Genomic DNA, 24,471 nt, shown 5'->3' with positions numbered 1-24,471 from the left:
GATCAGGTTTATGCATATGCTCGTGTCCCATTGATGTACTTGAGTGCTTTGCTGAACTGGGGCCTGTGATGGGGTGTACGTACCCTGGCCTGGGCTGGAAGGAATCAACACCACACTATGGGCAGAGGAAGTCCCGCTCCTCAGCCCGTACTCGGCATGCTCCAAATGCTATGCCAGTATAAAAGGGAGCGGCCCAGCTCAGTCCGGACTGAGCACCGGAGAGGGAGGACCTTTGGTGGCGTCTCCAGCTGAGGAACCATCACAGCCCTTGCTTGAGGGAGCTGGAGATCCTGAGAACCGGACTGGAGATCTGTGGCCAATGGGAATTACCCATGCTGAGGAGTCTGGAGACCCTGATACCCCATGGACTACAGCTTTAGGAAGCATGGTAGGAAGTGACCCAGGGAGGGTGGGCGAGGGGTATCTTCCACCCATGCGAGGTTTGCGTGTTTTGGTTGGATTCCCTACTGACCCAGTGGCAGACCACTCCACCGCAGATAGGGCCCTGGGCTGGGGCCTGGTGGAGTTGGGTGGGCCTGTGCCCCACTACCCAGGCCGCCATCCCCCTAGTGGTGGCCCCTTGGGTATTGGCCTCTAGGCCATAGTGCCCTGTATCTGGGGGCTGTTATATTGATTCTGGCCACTAGGCCGCACTGCCTTGTATCTGAGGGCTGTTATATTGTGTCTGGCCACTAGGCCACAATGCCCTGAACACAAAGGCTGCTGTATTGACTCTGGCCTCTAGGCCATGTTGTCCTGAACGCAAGGGCCGCTGTATTGACTCTGGCCTTTAGGCCACACTGCCCTGAACACAAGGGCTGCTGTATTGACGCTGGTCAGTAGGTCATGCTGCCCTGAACACAAGGGCTGCTGTATTGACGCTGGTCACTAGGTCACGCAGCTCCAGACCCAAGGACCACTGCTTTCACTTTGACTCTTGGACCTCAGTGTGGTGAGGTCCGAGACAGTCAGGTAGACAATAACCTCAGTGTCGTCACACCCACTATCTATCCTGGTAGGGGATGGGGTGTGCCTACACTGCCACAGGGCTGTATACTGTGACTAGAGAATAGGACCAAGAGCAAGGAGGTCTGGGTTGTTTTTCTGGTTTTGCCACAGATTTGGGCAGCTCCTGCCCCTTAGGTTCCTCATGAACATAAGGGTATTGTGAGGGTAAATTCACTAATACTGCAAAATGCTTTGAGCTCCTGGGATGAAAGGGGTTATAAAAACTACAAATCAATACTACTACTATTTTTAAAATTAAAAGAGAATTTCCAGAAAAGCTGTTAGAAATAGGATTAATGATTGCTTTGCAATGCAGGTCTCTAGCCACCAGATGTGTGAGACCATCATATTGTCTTGTAAAATCAGAAGCTAAATCTGAACAGCATAATTTAAATCCTGTCAAAAGTCCCTTCCAGTGTGACTTTGAATTAAGCAGGCTTTGTCTAGACCAGGGTTGGGCAAACTTTTTGGACCGAGGACCACATCTGGGTGGGGAAATTGTATGCAGGGTCAGGGCAGGGGGTTGGGGTGTGGGAGGGAGTGCGGGGTGTGGAAGGGGGTGCGGTGTGCAGGAACAGGCTCAGGGCAAGGGATTGGGACAGAGGAGGGCTGTGGAGTGTATGAGGGGGCTCAGGGAAGGGGGTTGGGGTGCAAGAGGGGTGCAGAGTGCAGAAGGGGACTCAGGGCAGTGGTTCAGGAGGGGTGCGGACTGCAGGAGGGAGCTCAGGGCAGGGGGTTGGGGTGCAGGAGGGGTGCGGGGTGTGACAGGGCGCTCAGGGCATGGAGTTGGGGTACAGGAGGGGTGCAAGGTCCAGCAGGGGGCTCAGGGCAGGGGGTTGGGGTGCACAGGGGTGCAGGGTGCAGCAGGGGGCTCAGGACAGGGAGTTGGGGTGCAGGAGGGATGCGAGGTGCATGCAGGGGGCTTAGGGCAGGGAGTTGGGGGGTGGGGTGAAGAAGGGGTTTGGCCTCCGGCCCAGCACTGCTTATCTAAAGCGGCTCCAGGGTGGCAGCAGCATGCACCAGGGCCAGGGCAGGCTCCCTGCATGCCTGCCCTGGCCCCACGCCGTGCCTCTCTGGGAAGCGGCCAGCACCACGTCCCTGTGTGCCCCCACGGGGGGCATAGGGCTCCGTGCACAGCCCTTGCCACGCCTCCAGGTACCTCCCCCGAAGCTCCCATTGGCCGCGGTTCCCCATTCCCGGCCAATGGGAGCTGCGGGGGGCGGTGCCTGGAGGCAAAGACAATGCACGGAGCCCTCTGCCCCCCTCCCCGGGGCCCCAGGGAGGTGGTGCTGGCCACTTCTGAGAGTGGCACGGGGCCTGCGGCACCACAGGGGGCAATCCCGCGGGCCGGATCCAAAGCCCTGAGGGGCTGGATCTGGCCGCGGGCCGTAGTTTGCCCACCCCTGGTCTAGACTGTCTGGAGACTCAACAGTATATTTGAATGGGATCTCTTGTAATATTAAGGTGTCAGAAGGCAACAATGAGTCAATAGCTCTTGTTGCCTGTATTTCAATTTAAGATAGAAGTTTCATTCCTGTAGTGAAGAAAACATGTTTCTACATTTAAACACAGACAGTAGCACCTGGCCGTTGTGCAGAAAGAATCCCACTTGATAGGAAAACCCAAGCATGGTCTCCCTGTGCATGCCATTGTGCATGTCGTTCTTCAAGAGCTTTTCCTCCAACACAATGTGATATCGGATTTGGTCCTCGTCCTGCAAGACACGGGGGGTAAGCCAGTGACGTGCTGCCAACGTTTTAACAAAGGTGCCCTCACTAAATGTTCAGCTTAGTTGGCAAACGGTTTGGGTGAAATATTTCTCTCATCCCCCAATGAGTTACATAGCACAGCATATTGTTTGCAGTGTTGTTGTAGCCTAGTTGGTCCCAGGATATTAGAGACACACAGTGGGTAAGGTAATATCTTAATAATTAATAGGTAAGTTGGTGCATTCAAAGATATTATCTCCTTTACCTCGTCTCTCTAATAACAAAGCACAGACATGTAGACGGGTTATGGGCCCTTATGCTGGGGACAAAGCCACTTACTGACTACCAGGGTTTAGGAAGAAACTTCCCCATGGGCAGGTTATTCCATATTGTCTATTATGGAGTTTGTTGTACTTTCTCCTTCAGCATCTGGTATTGGCCACTGGTGGAAGCAAACTACTCTAGTCTGAGCCACTACGGCAATTGCTATATTTCTGTGCATAGGGCTGGCCGATGGATTTTGGGGAGAGTTAGCAAGATTGATTGTTGGGCTACATCCCAATCTTAACTAATTCATTTTACATAAAATCCTGCATGTTGAGGAGCTCTCTATAGAATCATAGAAATGTAGGGCTGGAAGAGACCTCAAAGTCATCAAGTCCAGCCCCCTGTGCTGAGGCAGGACCAAGTAAACCTAAACCAGTGGTTCTCAAACTTTTGCATTGGTTACCCTTTTCATACAGCAAACCTGAGTGAGACACCCCCCCTTATAAATTAAAAACACAATTTTTATGTTTAACGCTATTATAAATGCTGGAGGCAAAGCATAGTTTGAGGGTGGAGGCTGAAGCTCACGACCCTCCCCCTTCATAATAAGTTTGGGACCCCCTGAGAGGTCACAACCTCCAGTTTGAGAACCCCTAACTTAGACCATTCCTGACAGATGTATATCCAACCTGTTCTTAAAAATCTCCAATGACAGGGATTCCACAACCAACTTTGGAAGCCTATTCCAGTGCGTAACTCTCCTGATAATTAGAAAGAATTCTTTTGCGTAGAATAAAGAATAAATGGACACAAATCTGACATCAGGAATCATAACATTCAACAACCAGTAGGAGAACACTTCAGTCTCTCTGGTTACTCAATAACAGACCTCAAAGTGGCAATTCTTCAACAAAAAAACTTCAAAAACAGACTCCAACATGAAACTGCAGAACTGGAATTAACTAGATACCATCAGATTAGGCCTGAATAAAGACTGGGAGTGGTTGGATCATTACAAAACCTAAACTTAATTTCCCCAATACTAATTTCTCCCTACTCACACCTTCTTGTCAACTGTCTGTAATGGGCCACTCTCTTACCACTTCAAAAGTTATTTTTCCTCCCTTGGTATCCTGCTGTTAATTGATTTAACTCGTTAGACTGACCTCACACTTGGTAAAGCAACCCCCCATCCTTTCATGTATTTATACCAGCTCCTGTATTTTCACTCCATGGATACGATGAAGTGGGTTCTAGCCCACAAAAGCTTATGCCCAAATAAATTTGTTAGTCTCTAAGGTGCCACAAGGACTCCTCATTGTTTTTGCTGATACACAGACTAATACGGATACCACTCTGAAATCTGATTTTAAAATGGTTTTTGTGTGTCTTCAGGTCTTTTCCCATCTTGCTGGAGTTACTTTGTAACATACATTTTGTATGGTCAGGAATGCTTTGTTTTAGTGGCCTGTTCTGCTTGCAATGGACTTGTGGGATCAGGGGAATAATTTTCAAGAGCACCTGAGTCTACATCTACATTGCAAATAAGGATGAGTGGCAGCATGTCTCAGCCCAGGTCCACTGACTCAGGCTCATGCTATGGGGCTAAAAATAGCAGTGTAAAAGTTCCGGCTCTGAAACCCAGCGAGGGGGAAGGGTCTCAGAACCTGGGCTCCAGCCTGAGTGGGGAAGTCTACAGCGCTATTGTTAGCCCTGTAGCATGAGCACCACAAGCCCAGGTCAGTTGATCCAGGCTCTGAGATTTTTTTCTTTTTCTTTTTGCAGCATAGATGTATCCTAAGGGACTTAAGAGCCTAATTCCCATTTGAACGTCTTACTTTAGATGTTCCGCTTTTAGCAAGCCTGTTTTGTTTTTCAGGAAGCCAATCGATTTTTAACCCTGCTGTCACCTGCCCAGAAGGCCAATATATGTGGAACGTGTTTAGAATGTTCTTCCAATTTACATCTTAAAATTCATGTCATGTCATGCTCTTTAGGTCTTTCAGAGATTCACTCTAGTGAAAGAAATGACTCCAAACTATGACATTTGTAAATTTCGCTATGTCACTTGGCTTTTTTTCATGCAGTAATGTAGTTTCCACTTTGAATTCCCACTGGGTAGAAGTCCTACTGTTTCGTTTTCAGATATCTGATCTCCCTTAACTGGGCACTTGGGATGGGAACATTAAATCTCACTCATCATCATTTAAAATGTAGGGAGATATTTCCTGCCACCTATCACCAGCAGGCTGAGAAATACCCCTCCTGACCAATGTTCTGTTTGGGCCAAATTTTGCTCCCACTGAAATCAAGGATTGGGCCCTGTGACTGCTCCAAACTCCTCCCTCTAAGGTAGCGCTTCTATAAAATGGGAAAAGGTCAGGCAGAGCTAGCCCTCTGACCACTTCCTGCTTCTGCCTTTCAGGGAGCCGCACCTCAAACACAGGCAATCAGTGACTGTGGCCAAGAGGAGCCCCAAAGGAAAATTGCAGGTACAATATATAGTGGCAGAAAAGCAAGAAATGAAACCTCCATATGACTGAATAAATAATAGGAAAAGATGAGGGATACATAGAAAGCAAAAGCCTGATCTAGTGTGTGCACCTACCAGTCACTGCTTGCTCTTGGTTTAATTACCTTTTAAAGAAGGGCCAAAATTAAAACCATTTTTCCACTAACCCATTCTTAACCCAAATTTCAAGGTGCAGTTACAGTGGGGATTCAGCTGCTAAACATCTGTTTCTGCAGTACCAAAGCCTGATAGACTGGCTTTTGAAAATCGAAATCATCCACAGCATTGCCCAACTCTACTTTCTATTCAATTTAAAAGAAGAAACTTAATAGACCACCCATTAAGCTTTTTACATTCTGAAAGTTTGATCCTGGAAATACCTGTGTGTGAGTTGACTTAGGCAGGGCAGCTCAGCTGAGCTTAGTTTCATTCATGAGCGTTGCAGACTCACACTACCAACTTATGTCAGTACAACACCACCACTCAGGGGTGTGGAAAATCTACACCCCTGAGCGATGCGGTTATACTGACTTAACTCCTGGCATAGACAGCTTTATGTTGACAGGAGGGCTTCTCCTGTTGACATAACTATTGCCTCTTGGGGAGGTGAAGTACCTATGCTGACAACAGGAGATGTTCTCTTGTCTGTGTAGGTAGTGTCTTCATAGCTGCAGCACTGTAAGTGTAGACAAGCCCTTAGGCCTGAACTCTGTGAGGCTGAAGGTCTTGATGTTGCTGTCCATGTCTAGCTGCATTGTCATATAGTTAACTAACATTTTTAAAACCAGGTTCAGTTTTCCAAGTGAAAAGACAGCTCTCAAGGGATACCCGTTCAAATGCTCATTATGGATTTTTCCAGGAAGGTGATATAGAAATAACAACATTGTATCATTAGAGAACTAAAATAGTATTGGCACAGTTTTTCAGGAGGTTGACGTTCATGAACAAAAAAGGTAGTGTTGCCTAGCAGATAGATTACTAGACCAGGGCTTAGGAGATCTAGGTTCTATTCTTGGCTCTGCTGCTGGCCTGCTGGGTGACCTCAGGTAAATCACTTCACTTCTTTGTGTCTCAGTTTCCCCATTTGCAAAACAAGCATAATGATATCGCCTTTGTAAAGTGCTTTGAGATCCACTGAGGAAAAGCATTACTAATAACATTATACCTGTTATTTTCAAGTAGAAATGGACAAAACCCAAGAATGATAATTAGAACTTCCCATGATTTGGGGGAGAATAGCTCATGAACCCATCCCCACCTGCCTCTTTTGGTTTTAAGCCAACTTGACTGACTTTTTACAAAACCCAGACCCTGCTGTTTTATTCATTTTATTGTCATCCATTCTGTGGAGCACTAGCAGTTTTGAAACTGAAATGGTGTGTTCAGCTGATAAGACAAGACTTGTGTATAATACATACCAGAGTGGCAGACTTTTTATTCCTGAGGTAACTTTCAATTGCATCATTATTTGGGGCAAAAACTGTGTAAGTGTTAGCTGCTTCTATTTCACTTGCCAGCCTATATTGCTGTTGTGGAAAGACATAAAAAAAACAACAACACCTTGTAATGATATTCTGCTACCAGCCCAAACACACATAGTCTAGAGAACTACTTGTATTCTTAAAATAGCATGAATACTTGCAATAACATAACCCCTGAAAATGGAGTAATCAGGCATCTGTTCTAAGCGGGCCAGCAGTTTTGGCAATGCGCCACTCAGACCTCTGAGTGGTGTTAGAACCTGAAATCAAAGCATACAAACAATGTCAATATATTGACATATACCATGCTTGCAGCTGCAAGGACTGGAAATAGAATAAACTGATGTACCATACAATATTTTTCCACAGCTGTTGGCTGTTTCCCCATCCAATTTGTATTGCCTTGCTCAGGAGGCAAAGGAATAGAGAGCAGGGTGCTAACTTTTTAATTACATGGTGATGTACCTTATCAATAACATGGATGATTCCATTCGTGGCTGCAATATCACCAACGACAATGTTAGCTCCTTCAATAGTGATGTTCTGGAAAGAAAAGGACTAGGGTTTACTTTTAATCACAGTTACACCAGTTTGCTGATTGTGTGCAGCAGACTTCCACCTGTCTAACTGTTTACATAGAGCTAGATTGTATTCTTATCTAACGTGGTCAAGCAAGGTGCCTGGGAGACAGTAAGCATTCCTCCCCTGGCCTAGGCATTGTTAGGGCTCCCCAGATTCACAGTCCTGGAGCACAGGGACTGCACCCCTGATGATTTGCTCTGAGGAAACTGGTTGGGGAATAGGTGGCATTGTGGTTCTGTCTTCCCCACTAGAGCTGGGTGAAATTTTTCAGATGAATAGTTGACAAAAATGCAGTTTGTTACCCTGAAACTGGTCACCAATTGACACAAATAGCTTTGGCCAATCACAGAATGACTGGAAAAAGAGGGAGGTGGGTCAGTACTGGTGCTTCCACTGTTGGCCCCTGGTAATATTTAACCCAGTGGTTTGGGTACTTGCCTGACATGTGGGAGACCTGGGTTTGGATCCCTGATCTAAAACCAACTTTTATGATTCACCACAAATTCTGAAAAATTTCCCATTCGGTTCAGTCTAAATCATACTTTTTTTCCCCAGGTGTGTTTTGTTTTTGTTTGTTTGGACGTGACACTGAACTGAAAAATCAGTTATTTGCCCAGCTCTGTTCTCTACATGCAGGCCAGCACAACTGACTAGCTGCATGGAGGCAGCATGCTGGCTTCTTTAAATAGGTGAAGTAAATTACTTACTTAAGGAGCCTCAGGAAGAATTGTGCTTCTGAGGCAGAACCTCCTGGTGCTTCTTTTGAGGTGGTGCACCGAGGCGCCGCTTCTCTTATTACGGCTTGCATGCTAAAAACACCATCTAGCCCTCAGTAATTTTGAGACGTCTGTGCATTCCCAAAGCTTCACTGGCCTAGTGGAACCTCTTCAACATGCTCCCCCAAAGAATACTCCTTCAAGGGACTAAATACTATGGAGTTTGCATATTCCCAGAAATGTGTATAGATTCCTACAATAAATCAGCCAACTTCTGAAGGCTACGTTGAGAGGTGGTCAAGGACACCTGGCTTCAGCTTATTTATCTTTAAAAATACTTTCAAATGATTTGGGACCATCAAGCTGTGCATGCAGTCAGCCAATGTAGTCGCATGGTATTGCTATTACCCTAATCCTCCCTCCCTCTCGCCTCCCAGTATTGTTTGTTATACTTGCTTGATATGTCTTGTGTTAAATTAGAGGGTAAACTCTTCAGGGTATGGATTGTGCTTTCCTATGTGTACCCCCCTTACAATGGGGCTCTGACCATTTAGGGTTTCTGTCTGCTACAACAATACCAATAATATACATATAAGAATTGATGAGTCACAGTCTGGCTGTCTAGATAAAGCAGTAGAGAAAACAGTACTTGTCAGAGAACCCAACAGTGAGAGAATGTTATAGAGAAATTACGTTAATGCCTATGTTATAGGCATCTTTAAATGTAAGCATATGCATGGGTATTAATATTATTATAGCACTACTGATGGACTGAGAGCAAAATGGGATTTCAAGCTGGCTGACAAGCGATCTTACCTCACTTTCTTTAGACAGATGCAGGAAATTGTTATGCAGAGATGTGGCCAGTGTGTCAGATGATAAATTCTGGAGGTCAGCAAGTCTATAAGCTCCCACTAATACATGATACCTAAAAGAAAATTCAGCTGGATTCTAATGTTTGTATTTTCTTACAGCTTGCAGATAAATAAACATGGCGTTTCAGACCACGGTTTCTAGGTCAGATTCTGCTTTGAGCTACGCTGGGGTAAAGTTGGGGTTGTTTGTTCAGTGCATAGCACAGTTGGGCCTTGGTCTCAGCTGCGGATCTAAACACCACAGTAATGATACAAATAATAAATAATTGTCTTCAATGGGATTACCATTTCAGTGTAAAAAAGGAGAATCTGACTCACTGTCTTTAAGGATGTAAAAGCTGCCTTGCTGTAATGAGTTCAAATCAAAATGATATTTGCATTGAAAACCAATTCATTTAAAGAATCAGATGCATCAAATATTAAAGAAAACATCAACGTACTTTAGTAGGGTTGCAATGTTAGTCTTTGACATCCAAAAGGCTTTCTCATCTTGATCCATGTTTTCAATTGCTCGAAGGGAAGGCACAAGGATGGTTAAATTTGAAGTCACTGACAGCACTGTGTTTATTGAAGCCTCCTGAATCAGAGTAAAATATGTTATATTGTATATCCTAAGTTTATGTGTCATCAGGTGACCCTTTTAATAGGGTTCCGTACATGAGCTGTCCTGTGATTGGTGTGGGGAGGAAGAACCATTAAGTAGCCTAATGATTTGAACCAATGGCTACAAAAATGTGTGGAAAGCCAAAACAGTGAATTTTTGGTCCGTGTATGAAGAATAGAAACAATCTTAATAAGGATAAGAACCAATTTTAATATAACCATAAAAAACAAGTCAATCTACACAACTATTGTACTATGTCATTTATTTTATGTATTTGAATTAAAAAATATTTTGGTTACTACTGCTGCTTGATAATAGTTGCAACTGAAGTACCCATGAAGGGTAGGCAGAAGTATTTAAGAAACAGGATGAATAGAGTTAATAGCCATGAAATAGGTAATCTGCCTAATACGAGATTCACATGTGAAAGACAGGTTTCAGAGTAGCAGCCGTGTTAGTCTGTATTTGCAAAAAGAACAGGAGTACTGGTGGCACTTTAGAGACTAACCAATTTATTTGAGCATAAGCTTTCGTGAAGGTGCCACAAGTACTCCTTTCCTTTATTTGAAAGACTGTACATTTAAGCAGAGATTTTTCCAAGAACCATAAGGGAGTTATGCATCTAACTCTCAATGAATTTCAATAGGATTTGGGTGCCTAATTCCCTTCAGGTGCTGTTGACAATCCCAGTTTTAACATAGGGCTGTAGGCTGCTAATGTTTGAGTATGCTAACTCGTGTTTCATTTAGCAGTGTTGGGTCTTAGGCTGTGGAAGAAACTGGGGAGGAGAGATTAAGAGGATTAACCTCAGTATAACCTCTTTCTCATAAAACAAAACAAAATACCATCAGCACCACCAAAATTTGCTAATTTCACTCTTGTAAATTTCCATGGAGCAAGAGGTTCAGGTTTTGCCTTGCCCTAGCTTGTGTGCTGCCTGGAGACTGGCCATGGGCTCTTCCTAGTGCTCCTTCATCACTTTTGTCATTTCAGTGTCAAGAAAGGAGAATTGTGCAGAAACCAGTCCCTTGAAATAGCTGGGAATTGTATCTGCTAGTGTCATCTTTCAAGTCACCATTGCCACAAGCATCTGAGGGCCTCCCAAGTATTTAAAAATAGAGCTAACAATAACAATCTCCCTCTTCCTTCCTAGTCTGTAGGAAAAAACAGCATGCAGGTATGAAAATGTATAAACATGAACATTCCTGCTAGAGTATGAAGTTAAAAATATGCCCAGAAAAAGACCTCCCTGTTTGCTTGTCTTATCAAACACCATTTGATCCAGAGAGAGGTTTTCCCCTACCACCAAAACATCAGCATAGGAACATAGCTCAGGCAACCATAGGGCCTGATTCAAGGCCCACTGAAGTCAGTAGAAAGATTCCTATTGATTCTTATGGGCTTTGGATCAGGCCCACAGTCTCTTTCTGTGCAATATGCACAGCTAGCAATAAGTATCTAAGGGCCAAGATCTGATTTGTACAAGCTCGGATAGTCACTGTGCTTTGATTTGCCAGTTCCTGCTTTTTATGAAACTATTTTGCAACTGAAAAGGATATGAGTAAAGCCCGATGACAACTGGTGTCTTGTTAACCACTTCTAGATGGCTAGGATTCTTACTGTGTTGGAGTAAAATCTGAGGACAAACCTACTTCAAGAACCGTGTACTTCTTATCCTTTAACAGAATACTTGGCTTGTGTTTCAAGACAATGGAACTGAAAAAAATAAATATTAGGTGGTATGTGACCATGGGTGTGGCGTGGAGGAAAGACTGAAGGGAATGGGGGAGGCTAGGGATTTTGATAGGAGATAATTAAGACAATACATATAATTGATTTAAAGTATTTTTGGTAGGTTATTTAGATAGCTGAGATTATAACTACAACAGCGCCATGAACAATATCTATGTAATGGGAGAAGGAGCATCACACAAATATAAAGAATAGAACTTGCTACTCACCTGAGATGTTAAAATCATGGAAGTTGCACTGTCTCTTCTAATAGACAAGTGGGGAATGCGACACTATAGAACACCAGTTCTCAAACTGTGGGTCGGGACCCCAAAGTGGGTTGCGACCCTGTTTTAATGGGGTCGCCAGGCCTCGTGTTAGACTTGCTGAGGCCGGGGGCTGAAGGCTGAGCCCCACCACCTGGGGACAAAGCCCAAGGACTTCCACCCTGAGTGGCGGGGCTCGGGCTTTGGCTTCTGCCCTGGGTGGCAGGGCTCGGGTTACAGGACCCCCGCTTGAGGCTGAAGGTGAAGCGCTTGGGCTTCGGCTTTGGCCCCCCTGCATGGAGGCGGTTCACGGGGGTCACAGTACAATGATGTTTGAGAACCTCCTGCTATAGAAGAATATATTTTTTAACACTACAGTTCTTTAATTTTAAGAGGTGGAGTTTCTCTGAAGTAAAGCAGGAATGTCCATATCCCTATTTCAATAGGCTTTGTGGTCTGCTCCCCGTATAGCGTGTTCACTCTTCTCTTTCTCCCCTCTAACACCTGACGAGTTTTGTGCAAACCTAGCAGCACTTTCATAATACTTGACTCCTAATACATGACTACATGTACTTATTTCCACTCTGGTTTTGTTGTTTTCTGTCTGTAAAATTGCCAATGGAATATGCTGCTGTTTGAGAACCTGAATCAAGCAGGCAGCCAGATAACTATTTTACAATTAGCCACATTATCCTCCAAGTCCTCTCGGCCATGATGGCTACACTAAATGTGACAATGGTTAGGCAGCTGGCGTGTTATGACTGCTGCTTGTCATACTGTTCCTAAGGGTCTGTCTGTTACCCTGTGCTTGCTCCATCTATTTGTTGTATCGACCAATTGTCTCTTGTCTTATATTTAGACTGTAAGCTCTTTGGAGTTGGAAGTGTCACATTACAGGAGTGATCTGGCAAATATGAATCAGTTTGTTTGGAACACTTCTCATTTTGTTCAAACAGGTGTTTCTAACCCTACTATACAGTCAGACATTCTATTGTGATTTATCTGCTCATTCATTTTCTATGGTTCAATCAAGTCAGTGCAGATGGTGGGTTCCTCCTCACTTGCTCTGACAGTCAGAATGATGACCACACACAGTTTAGGATTTTCATGCCATCCAGCACTGTGCAAATATGCAGGAGAAAGAATTCTTCTCCCATCCCCTTTGCTGTGGAGGCTACAGCAGCCATGGGTGCCACAGACCTTGTGCAGCCTTCTCACCAAGGGGCAGATAGGAGGACCTGCTCTGTGGTGAAATCTGATGTCATCTGCATGCCCACAGAGCTGAGCTCTGTATGCAGCCTCCCACCCCATATACTAGAACTGGTATTGGTTCCTCTGCCAGTGGAGCTTCTGCGTCTATTGAGATTGGAGCTGGAATTTGGCCTCAGTGCAGAAGAATTAGATGACTAGATTCTGCCCCGAAGTACACGTATTCACCTGTTCATGTCAGTACAGATCTTGGACTATATTATTTGATGGGAACATCACTAGAGATCCACGTTTCTATATATTAAAAGGATAGTATTTTCCTCAAACAAAAGTATACTCACATTAACCCACTGGTTAAATCCAGCTGCCTCTGACAGAGCAGACAACTCCTGATCCAATAAAGAGAAGAATGAATACAGTGGTTATTCATAAGACCTATATAAGTGGTCTGACTTTATCATTTAACGTATAGGTGTCTAACTTTGGTCTAAACATTTTATCTCTAAATATTCAAGTACAAATCTTGTCTTAACTAAATCCCAAATAAATCAAAAGAGAATTCTTTGTTTTTGTGCTGTATGTACACCTCCTAGCACGATGGGGTCACGGACCATGACTGGGACACCTAGGCACTATCGCAATATAAATTAAATGATAAAGTCATTAACACAGAGTTAATGTTGCCTGGTGATAGTCTGTGCCCTTCCAGAATGTTAAGTTCAGAAAAACTCAGACTTGTGGAAACAAAGAAATACTGAATTAAGGTTGTTTGCCCATTGTGACAAAGTTCCTGCTCTACCTTGGTGGGTCTTGCGCTTATTGACGGATTTGCTTGCTTTGGAGCTTCAGGGCAGCCCTCAGCGTGGCCGTTTTTCTGAATTCACAGTCCAGGTTGACTCCTCCTGTGTCTGACCAGGAGTTGGGAGGATTTGGGGGGAACCTGAGCCCGCCCTCTACTCTGGGTTCCAGCCCAGAGCCCTGTGGAATGCAGCTGTCTAGAGTGCCTCCTGGAACAGCTGTGCGACAGCTACAACTCCCTGGGCTACTTCCCCATGGCCTCCTCCCAACATCTTCTTTATCCTCACCATAGGACCTTCCTCCTAGTCTGATAATGCTTGTACACCTCAGTCCTCCAACAGTCCGCGTTCTCACTATCAGCTCCTAGTGCCTCTTGCTCCCAGCTCATCACACGCACACCATAAACTGAAGTGAGCTCCTTTTTAAAACCCAGGTGCCCTGATTAGCCTGCCTTAATTGTCTCCAGAAGGTTCCTGATTGTTTTGGAACCTTCCCTGTTACCTTACCCAGGGAAAAGGGACCTACTAAGCCTGGGGCTAATATATCTGCCTTCTATTACTCTCCTATAGCCATCTGGTTCGACCCTGCCACACCATGTAACCTTAACTCTGTCTTCTTTGAGTGTTGCCCCCATATCACCCATAATGTACTTTCTCATACTGTGCCTGTTCGCTGTAATGCACAGGCACTCCCTGCACTTGCTCTACACTCAGACATGGAGCCTACTCCAACAAAATACCACTGGCAAAATTTAACAGCCGCCTCAGACCCTTTTACAACCCCTTTACACGTGCACACAGGTTACTATCTAAATCTATACTTCCCCCCACTCATCATTAAATCCACAGACTGCTCTTCTATCCCACCTCACTATTGATAATACCCATGGCAAGAAAAGCCCAGTGCCCTTCTGTTTGACATAATCCACACAATTCTGTATTGAAATCCTGCATCTCCATGTATTGTCACCCAGGATTGACATTTTAGGTCATCTCAGATTGCAGTGGGAGCTGTGGTTGCTCATTATAAAGAGACTGAGAGCAGGGCTCAGACACTCCCACAGAGGCAAGGCCCCCATATTCCAACTTACATGAGAGGGGCAGGGAGGGGGACTCAGACTTCTCTGACGGTGTAGGAGCCCCAAGATCTGGGCACACACTATCTGGAGCTCTCCCTATTCTCCTCCAGTCCACCTGCCACTCACCCCCATGTCCCTTTCCCAGTGTCCCTCCCCTATCCCCATTTATCCCTGCTCCTCTTGATATAGCCCCAAACCCCTCACTCCTATACCCCCACTCCTCCACCGCCTAAAATGCCCCTCCTGACAGTAAGCATTCTTACATCTAACTTTTGTTTTGTTACAAACATACTTTAAATGTATTCCTGCAAAATGCCTCCCTCCCAAAGGGGGGTAGATTTTTTTTATATGCCTTTCTGCCCTAGGCAGGGGCTGGAACTGTCATTAGCTGGGTGAGTTCAGGACAAAAGGCTTACTGCTTACCGCCTTGAACTATCCAGCTACAGAGAAAGCTTTCCACCTACAAAGCCTCTTAGCCTCCTTTTTTTGCACATGCTCAGTGTGATTTGTTTGGTGTTTGACCCTTACTCAAGAGCTTCACTGGAGAGCCAAACTCTTACTAAGAGTGTTTTGAATTTTGCTCCCCAAAAGGACTTGTTGGTGCTACACACGCTTGGACGGTAACGCTTAAGTGAGCGAGACCCTTATGTTTGATCTCCAGGCCTGGTCAAAAAAAAGATTATATATTTAGAAAAGCTGTTTATTTCAGGGGGCTGTATCTCAGGAATCCCTTGGTCAAATGTCCTCAAATTTGGATCACTACCCATACTCTGCACTCCCACAGGGCACACTACATTTCAAGGCAATCTATGTAACTGTGCAGATTTTACAGCACTAAGAAGAGTCATTCTTTACACACAATGGTCTTCTCAACCTTAACTATAGTGAAGCTAGTGCTCCATTATAATAAACATAACAACAATTAAAGACAAGTCAATTTTTAAAACTTTCTTTTTTGTAGTACTGATAGTGAGTGGAAATCCTTTAGGGTCATTTTCAGAAATGGGACAGTTTTAGTAGCCAAAGTGTACTGTAGTCCTAGAAAAACTATACTGCTATTCAGTTATGATTCCCCATTCCCAGGCAGCATGTTTACTGCAGACCTTCATCTTGAGTGTAATATCTCCCTAGACAGACATTTTGTTTTCCACCAACTGGAGAGTGGAAGAGTTTTCAGGCTGTGTGTTGCCATTTCCAAGTAATGTGAAAGGCTGCAAAATTAACCGGATACTATAAATCCATTGGCAAACCTGCTGTAAATGTCTTTATGTTCTGTAATGGAGTCTTAGTCAGTAATTTATCTGGTTTCTGTTCATTTCAGTGCTGAGACTGGGAACAGATTGGGCTATAAATGGTAATGCCAATCCCAGCTTCTTACTGCTGCCAGTTTAAAAAGAAAAGATAAAATAGCTGAGAAGATTGACACATACCTTTCCTTTTCCTATCCAGTTAAATAGTTGAAAATTTACCTTCACTAAATGACCTGTTTTGTTCTCCTATTTTATATATGATAAGTCGATCTCTGATCAAAACTGACAGGTTCAGATGAGACTAATTTTCAAGGCCAGATTTTCATATAAATGGGGCATCCACAGCTCTCAATGACTTCAGTTGTATTTTGTGAAAATTAGGCTCTAATGCTGGCATTTTCAGAGGCTTAATGAAATCAGATGCCCAATTCCCTTAGGCCCTTTGAAAGTGCAAGCCTCTCTCTTTAAACACAGTATCTCATTTCTGGGATTTGCAAGGGTCTCAGGAAGCACGCTGTCTGCAGTCAGCACAGTTGTGCATTACATTGTTAGGGTTGTTCAGAAGTTACTTTACTGTCTCCCTGGCCAGCATTACAAAAAGAATCTGCAGTTGAACTTGCCCTTAGACAAAAGATCACTATCTTACTTACATCTGCTGCACTTCCATAGCATATGATGCCATTTCCTTCGTATCCCTTTGGACACACACAGTCCCAGACACCAGATGACACAAACTGACAAGTTGCCTTTAAAAAATGAGGGAGAGAAGATTTAATCTGTCAAAGAGCTGGGGATTCAAGAGATGTTGTTGATATAATATGCTTGCACATAATACAAGGCAATGCTGAGATGTGGCAAAGTTAAAATAGCTGAAAATCCCTTCATTGAGGCCCTCATTCAGTAAAGTATCCCTATTCTGGAAAGCACTTAAGCATGTTCTTAAGTCCCACTGAAATCAATAGGACTTAAATGCTTTCATGAATGGAAGAAACAAGGTGTGTGAGGTAATATCTTTTATTGGACCAACTTCTGTTGATAAGAGAGACGAGCTCACCAACAGAAGTTGGTCCAATAAAAGATATTAGAAAGCTTTTCATCCAGCATACAAGAAAAATACTTTACAATGTAGATAATCAGTCTCATGCCACAAATGATGAAAAGTTCAGAGAACGGTTAGTGAAAAACCTATAAACTGTCAAACAATTGTGAATTACAAAATTGTGCGCACCAAAGCTGTTTGCAGATAATTTAGGAATGGAAATGAAAGGCTAAATTGATCAGATAATTTACTGGCAATAAATAATCCAAACAGTTCTAAATTAAAAAAAAATCTCTTTATGCAATATAGCCTAACACATCTTGAAGAATCCCATAATGCCTGACTGAGCAGATACTTCTGGTCTGGAGAGAAGAAATTGTAGCGGCCATTAAGTATTTTAACTACTGTATCTGGGAAAAGCAAATTGGACCTTGATTTGAGACCCACAGAATAAATTGCATCATAGTAAACTTATGCACTGTGGATGGATGAGCAGGCCCTCCTGAAATTTGAGCCTATGGCTCCTGAGAGTCTATGTATTGTTAGACCAGATGATGAGACTACTAAGCCCCCTTTCTTTTGCCTTCTTTGAAAGGTGAATGGGATAACTGAACCCTGAACTAGCTATTGTAAGTAACCAAAAATAACTTATTCTATGGTGTAGGGATTCAATGGATCTGCACCAATTTACAGCAGCAGAGAATTTGTCTCTGTATCTTCATGCTGTATTGCTGATATTCCAAAAAAACAAAACCAACCATCTAGATATGTCAGAGAACATGGAGATCAACTTTCCAGTCTTCTTAACAGACCAAATTGTAGGGGCCTTACTCGATTATCACTCAGACTTCAGTTAGGGAAACTTTAATGGATCTCAGTGGAAAAACCTAGTAAGGATCTCAGGATCTATTTGGATATCAGCAATCCTTTCACCTGACACTGAAGGACATTTTTATGCACTCAACTGAGCTTTAAAGATCCTACAACATGAAGCTGCAACATGTTTGCTCTAGTGGAATGCCATTCATTCTCACACCCATGGAAGAAATATTATCCACTGATGCATACAGTAAAACAAATGTTATTTTAATATTTGTTCTGAGAATAATTAACTCACCAGATGATGGCACTTTCCATTTTGTTCCAAACAAGAGTTTATTGGTTCACATTCAATTCCATTCCCCCGAAATCCTTCCTTACATTCACAGTCATTCTACGATTCCAACAAAACAAGGCAATAAAGTAAAACGATTAAAACATTGTAGATCTTCTAAACACTATGGATCAGATTTCCAGATGGTGTTTATCCATATAGCGCCACTGAATTCAATGGTGTGACACCAATTTACACCATCTGAGAATCTGTCCCTTTGTACTTTAAACCCACAAAGCGTTTGTGCTGAAACTCTGAACATGCTGTTGCATTTCCAACATTAATACCAGTAAGTTGAGGCCCAGCACATGGTGGAGCCGAAGTGTTTGATCTTTTGGCATCATTCATGGGGAGGGGGGTAGTCTCTCAGTGTGTCCTGCATGGATGTTTAAAAGAATTAGTGATTTAAAAACTATATACATATGTGCTCTAGAAATATCCTAGAGAGATAATTGGCATTCATGGATTGTGGATGGATTTTTTTTTTAAATTTTTTCCTGAATAGCTGTAAATAACTAAAGAATAAAGTACAGTCCCTTTCAATAGAGAATTAATGTTGATAGATTTTTTCAGAAGAAGTGAGTTTTAAGGCAAGATTTAAAATGGAGAGAAGGGTACTCATTTGGGACATAAGACCATCAGATTTGAAGGGGCCTCCTGTATCATTGATTCCAGTCCCCTGCTATTGCAGTCAATCCCATCATATAATCAATCCCTTCATAAATTTATCAAGCTCCATTTGAAAACCACTTCAGTTTTTTGCCCCTACTCCTATGAGATGAGGAACACAAGATGTGGGAGGCTGTTCCAGGTGGGGTTGCATGGAAGAGGGCACATAGAGGGAGTGGGAGAAGACGTAGAAGGTAGTAGTTCGGGAGCAAACTTGGGCAGAACAGAATGAGGTAGAGGTAGTGCAGGAAGATATGAGCGAAACTTACCTGACCCGGCCCTACGTATATGCAGGTAGCATTGTCATGGCACCCTCTGAAATTTGGTAGCAGACAATTGTTGATCTCTGAGCAATCTCTTCCATTCCCACTCCATCCTGGCTGGCATACACATGTGTGAGTTCCAAGGCCTGTTTTAATACATTCTGCCTGTAGGGACATGACACGGTAAACAAATTTAATGGACACCAACCACCATTTTAAAATGGACAGCTCAGAAAAGGACATGCTGGAAAGGAGATGGAATCTTTGGCTATGACAGTAGAGAACAAACTCTATTTTTTCCCCTTTAATATTTTCATAGAATTTTTTTTAGTGCTGGACTTACAGCCCTGGAGGTTGACATCCCCCTTTGTCCATAGGAGACCGTGGTGGGCAGAAAGGTTCCCCCGCAATGCCATGTCAGTGTGTCTCACCCTGACTTGGAGGGGTGAAGGTCTCTCTTGACTGAATCAAATCTTCAACCTCTGAACTGATGCAATCAGCAAAGACGCCAATTAATGCCAGCCACTGTGGGTGTTATTATGTGGCTACCTGTGCCCTGCTAACTATAATGCAACTAGCAACTTGTTTCACATAAGCTTCCAAACAGTCATCAGATGATAAGAAATAACTTTAGGTCACTAATAACTTGACCTGAATTTGATCTGACAATTTAAACATTGAAAATAGTTTTAAAATCCATTACTTAATCCCTTGAACTAGTTACGGGCTTCCTTGTAGTAGATCCTGCTCTGCCAACTCTAAAGAGGAAAAAGATCCCTCATTGCCATAGCTTTACCTTTATTATGGAATGGGAGGGCATAGAGGCGTAGAGAGATTTCAATCCATGAGTCTACTGCTTTGAAGGAAGATTTTACTTTGGGTTATATTAAGAATGTCACAGAAGTCGCTAAAAAAGATGTGTGGCATCCATCTTTGGGCACAATGACTATATAAGTCATAGCAATTTTCATAGCAAAGCAACTGTAAGGGCAAGAATTTTAATTATGGGAAGGATTTGAATTTGGTTGGAAATTCTGAATTTATATATGCAAATGTTTCTTACTGGTATTCCTAGCCTTTCTTTAGATTTCCTCTAAACTAAGCAACTCCTTCTGTAAGAAATCATATACTTACATTGGTATTGCAACCACCTTGAACTAAACTAGCACAAGGATCTACTTCACTGCAGGTTGTTCCATCTCCCTCATATCCAGGTTTGCAGATGCAGCTATAAAAACAAGGTTTGATTAAATCATTTTGCATGATAGGACACTTGCAAAATTAAGCTGAATTGATTTTTGATAATTTTTTCCTTTAGCACATTGTCCAAATTGCAGGCTGCTTAAAATGATTAGCTTTGGCTTTATTGAAGATACCACACCATTTCAAGTACATAGATGGTTAAGGGTGAATATCCGAAAAGCACACTGCCCAAAATTTTCAAAAGCACCGACGTCCCATTTTCAAAAGTGACAAGTATTTAGCCTTTCTCATTGCAAGTTAATGAATTTAGGCTCCTAAGACATTTAGGCACTTTTGAAAATTAAACTTAGGTTCCTAAATTACTTTGACACTTTTGACTGTAACCCTCTTACTTCTGCAATTTTACAAGCTCAAACATATTGATCTTAAGATCTGAAAAAGCTATGTATAATGTGTGGAAATGAGCACAGAACTGGGAATCAAACCACTGAGATCTAATCCCTGCTCTGCAATTGACTCACTGCATTGCTTTGGGTAGGTCCCTTCACTTTTCTGCCTCCTTTTCTCCCCCTATAAAATGAAAGGAACATGCACATACCACCTCATAGTATTATGATAAAGATTAATGTTTGTACAATAGTGTGAAGTGTTATCTTGAAACAAAAAATGCCAGTCCTGTAGTTTGATTCTGAAAGTGTTATAGCACACCTAATATTACTTAGATATAACTACCTACCTCCTGGCACCATTACTAAGCTGACAATTTGCATGTGCATGACAGAATTGCACAAAAGGCCCACACGGAACTATCTGCTTATCACAGAGTTTCCCAGCATATCCACTTTTGCATGATCCAGCAAGGCAGATTCCATCACTACCTATCCTGTTATCACATTTCCCGTAAACACACAGGCATTCTGTAGGGGGAAAAATAAAACGTGAAATTAAACAACTGAAAAACAATTGTCCCTATATGGTATTTCTTAAATATTTCAGATAAGTTCTTTCTAAAATCTAAACACCTGTAATAATATTCTTCATATTTTTTATAGCACACTCGTCTGCCATTGGAATTTAAAGTTATCTATAGAAGCTGGTGAAGCAGGCACACAACATCATATCTTGGATTGAAAAAACTAAAATGATTACGTATAAACAGATCAAACAACATCACTAAACTTTTACAAACTAAGGCCCTGATTCTGCAAAAATTTACCCACGTGCTTAACTTTATGCCCTATGAGCAGTTCTGTTGAAGTCACAGAACTACTCACAGTGCAAAAAGATAAACAAATGTGGATGAATTTACAGGATCAAGGCTCAAAAAGATCTTAATATTTTTTTAAAGTAGCTATGCTTCAGCCTCTGACCTTACATCATCTTATGGAAGGCCTAGTGGCCTCTTAGGCTATGTCTACACAGGGATAAAAAACGCACTGCTGGCCCGGGTCAGCTGACTCAGGCTGCGGGGTCCATATTTGCTGTGTAGACATTCCGGTTAGGGCTGGAGCCTGGGCTCTGGGACTTTTCTTTTTTACTCTGGGCCCTACACTAACAGACACAGTAGTTATCTAGTAAGAATGATGTTTAAAGTGGATCTGAATCTGATTCCTACATAATCTTAAATATTTTCAGATTGTGGATTTTTTTTTCAAGACAGTGATTGTGTCTTCATATGTATGTAGATAGCTGCTATTACGTTTGTGAACAATTCCAGAATAGAAATACATGTTGAGGAGGAGGATTTTGTCTGTTTAGATAATTATGCAAGGAAGGCAGACATGAAAAAGCAATTAACATAAGGCAATCTAAGTCTGATCAAAAGCCCAGTGAAGTCAATGGAAGCCTTTCCATTGACTTCAACGGGCTATGGATTAGGCCTTGTTGGAAACCATATGAAATTAACCCACCCCAAAGGCCTTTTACAGAGAGTATACCACTATCAGTTAGCTCTGATTGTAATACAAATAACGTTTTAGAAGACAACAGGTTATACACGGGGGAGGAGGGTGCAGCTATGCTTACTTTTGTCACACTGAGGGCCATATTTATCAGGGTCTGAACAGAACTGACAGTGGGATCCTTGAAATCCATCAGTACAAATACAAGTTCCATTTCCTTTCATTCCCTCCACACACTGCAACAAAGAAGATATAGGATTTATATGGGAATGTTAAAATAATCCTTTTTTGTTACTCCCTGCAGGAAAAGTTGTATAACTAACCTGGGCCTGTCTATACCATGATTGTAGCAGCGCCCTCTTTAGATGCAAGAAGAATCTCAACCTAATGATAAATATTTTTTCCAGTGGAAACTTTCCTCCAGCTTGTGTTTCTTCTCTGCTCCCATATGCCCATAATTCCATTCTCCTTCTCAATTGTAACTTTAAAATTATTATTTTGTTGTTGCTTTTTCCCCAGACAATCCTGGGCACCAGAGTGGGTCACTTAAAATCCCAACCATGCCCAATACAGTGTATTAAAACCACAGAATTGGATGTTTTAGACAACTGGAGGGTTCCACCATCTTTCCCCTCTTATATCAGTGCACGACTCCCATATTGCCAACATAGATTAGCAGAGTGTGAACCTCCTGCAATATTTTCCACATTTGTTGTGTGCTAAAGGATCAAGGGAGTCTGGATGCTACCAAGCCCAGCCTGTCTCTACCCCCACATAAAAGTGCAAGATGCTGCTGGTTGCTCCATTTACCTGTCCATTTCCTGAGCAGGGTTTGGCAAATCCGCCTGGACACTGATTGCAGTCTGGCCCATGGAAGCCTTTGCAACACTTAGGTTCCTGTGAAGAAAAGCACATACTGCTGCATGGCATGTAAAGTAACACTTTATTCCTCCATCTGAAGACCTGAGGGACAGACCAATCATTCAGGGCTAGACGGTGCAGCTCTGCACTGCGGTTGACCTGGAGTGACACTGTCCCAGCGTCAGCTGCAACCTGTCTCCCAAAGCTTCTTGGTGTGTGATGGACTGCACAAACTGCTATACTCCTCTAAGCTTTATGGCCATGTGGAGAAGGAGCTCTGACACAGACAACTGTCTGAGGCTCTGGGGTGCTGTGCACTCAAAAGGGCAGTGTCTGCACTCCTGAGATCAGGAACTGCAATTCTGCCCAGCCTACAGGTGGGCCATACACAGGGGTAGTCGCCTTACTTCCTCTTCACCTGCTTCACCCACAGACCTGCACCCAGATTTGGTCTAGCTACAACCTAGCCCTAAATAATTATTTCCTGTATCAAAATTTTTATTCAGGAATTGGGCTGCTATGCAGATTCATGAATATAAAAGCATGGAAACTGGCTAATTCACAGGGAAGCATGGGTCCAAAGGCCTCTCTTGTCTTAGAGATTTGCAGACCTTTTGCACCTAATATGTGTTATGAAACCCAGAAACCTAATTAGAAGGACAGGAAAAAGGAATGTGGAAAATTAATGGTAATGAGTTGTGACTGACAATTTTTGTAAGGATTAGACATACCACAGGAGGCAAAATGTAGTAAAATCTTTGCAAGCATTTGGCTGTTCATTGCCACTGAGCAGCACATGAAGTCTTGGAAGAATAATGTATCCTACTAGTGTTGCTAATTGTCAAACTGTGCAGCCCTTCATAGAGACAGCCATAAGAATCAGTGAAAAGTGTTTGGGAGGTGTTGAGATTAAAAAGAGAGAGAACCTGAGTTATATAATATAAGAAAGTTCTAAACAGAAATGTGTGGCAGTTACAAAGCCTCACCAGGAGAGCTGAGGTAAACACGAAGAATGAAGAAGAGCTATTTCAGGTAGTACAAAGGGTAGTATATCAGAGAAGCTAAGTGTCTCTGGTTGGTACTCTTGCTCAAAGAACTATGTTAAGAGGACCTTTAGATGCTGCACACATCCAAAAGTAAAATTAGCAAAAACCAACAGCAATATTTGGGCTGATTTCTATATAAGCCTTGTACAGTTTCTTACCTTTATTGTTACATTGCAGTACCTAGCACAGCCGGTTGTTGGATAGGACAGGGCTTCATAAATACATCTACGTCTTGAAAAAGCCTAGAACA

General features: G+C 42.9%; 1 protein-coding gene across 1 annotated transcript in view; it reads right to left on the bottom strand.

Moving 5' to 3' along the window:
• The window catches only part of STAB2 (stabilin 2), a 133,149-nt gene that overhangs the window by 60,751 nt on the left and 47,927 nt on the right, over positions 1-24,471 (bottom strand). Inside the window, exons 20-34 of the mRNA XM_084646216.1 lie at positions 24,380-24,463; positions 23,125-23,211; positions 22,439-22,550; positions 21,150-21,330; positions 20,345-20,438; positions 19,217-19,375; positions 18,243-18,338; positions 16,737-16,832; positions 13,302-13,349; positions 9,591-9,727; positions 9,092-9,203; positions 7,443-7,520; positions 7,139-7,237; positions 6,915-7,022; positions 2,591-2,722 (exon numbers count right to left, since the gene is read on the bottom strand). Of these exons, the coding sequence (XP_084502342.1) occupies positions 2,591-2,722; positions 6,915-7,022; positions 7,139-7,237; positions 7,443-7,520; positions 9,092-9,203; positions 9,591-9,727; positions 13,302-13,349; positions 16,737-16,832; positions 18,243-18,338; positions 19,217-19,375; positions 20,345-20,438; positions 21,150-21,330; positions 22,439-22,550; positions 23,125-23,211; positions 24,380-24,463 (1,623 nt within the window). The remainder of the gene's footprint in view (positions 1-2,590; positions 2,723-6,914; positions 7,023-7,138; positions 7,238-7,442; positions 7,521-9,091; positions 9,204-9,590; positions 9,728-13,301; positions 13,350-16,736; positions 16,833-18,242; positions 18,339-19,216; positions 19,376-20,344; positions 20,439-21,149; positions 21,331-22,438; positions 22,551-23,124; positions 23,212-24,379; positions 24,464-24,471) is intronic.

Source organism: Lepidochelys olivacea (assembly GCF_965140295.1).
Source record: "Lepidochelys olivacea isolate rLepOli2 genome assembly, chromosome: 1".
Taxonomy (NCBI): Eukaryota; Metazoa; Chordata; order Testudines; family Cheloniidae; genus Lepidochelys; species Lepidochelys olivacea.
The sequence above is the reverse complement of the archived record's forward strand: the minus strand, read 5'-3'. Positions and strand labels throughout refer to the sequence as shown.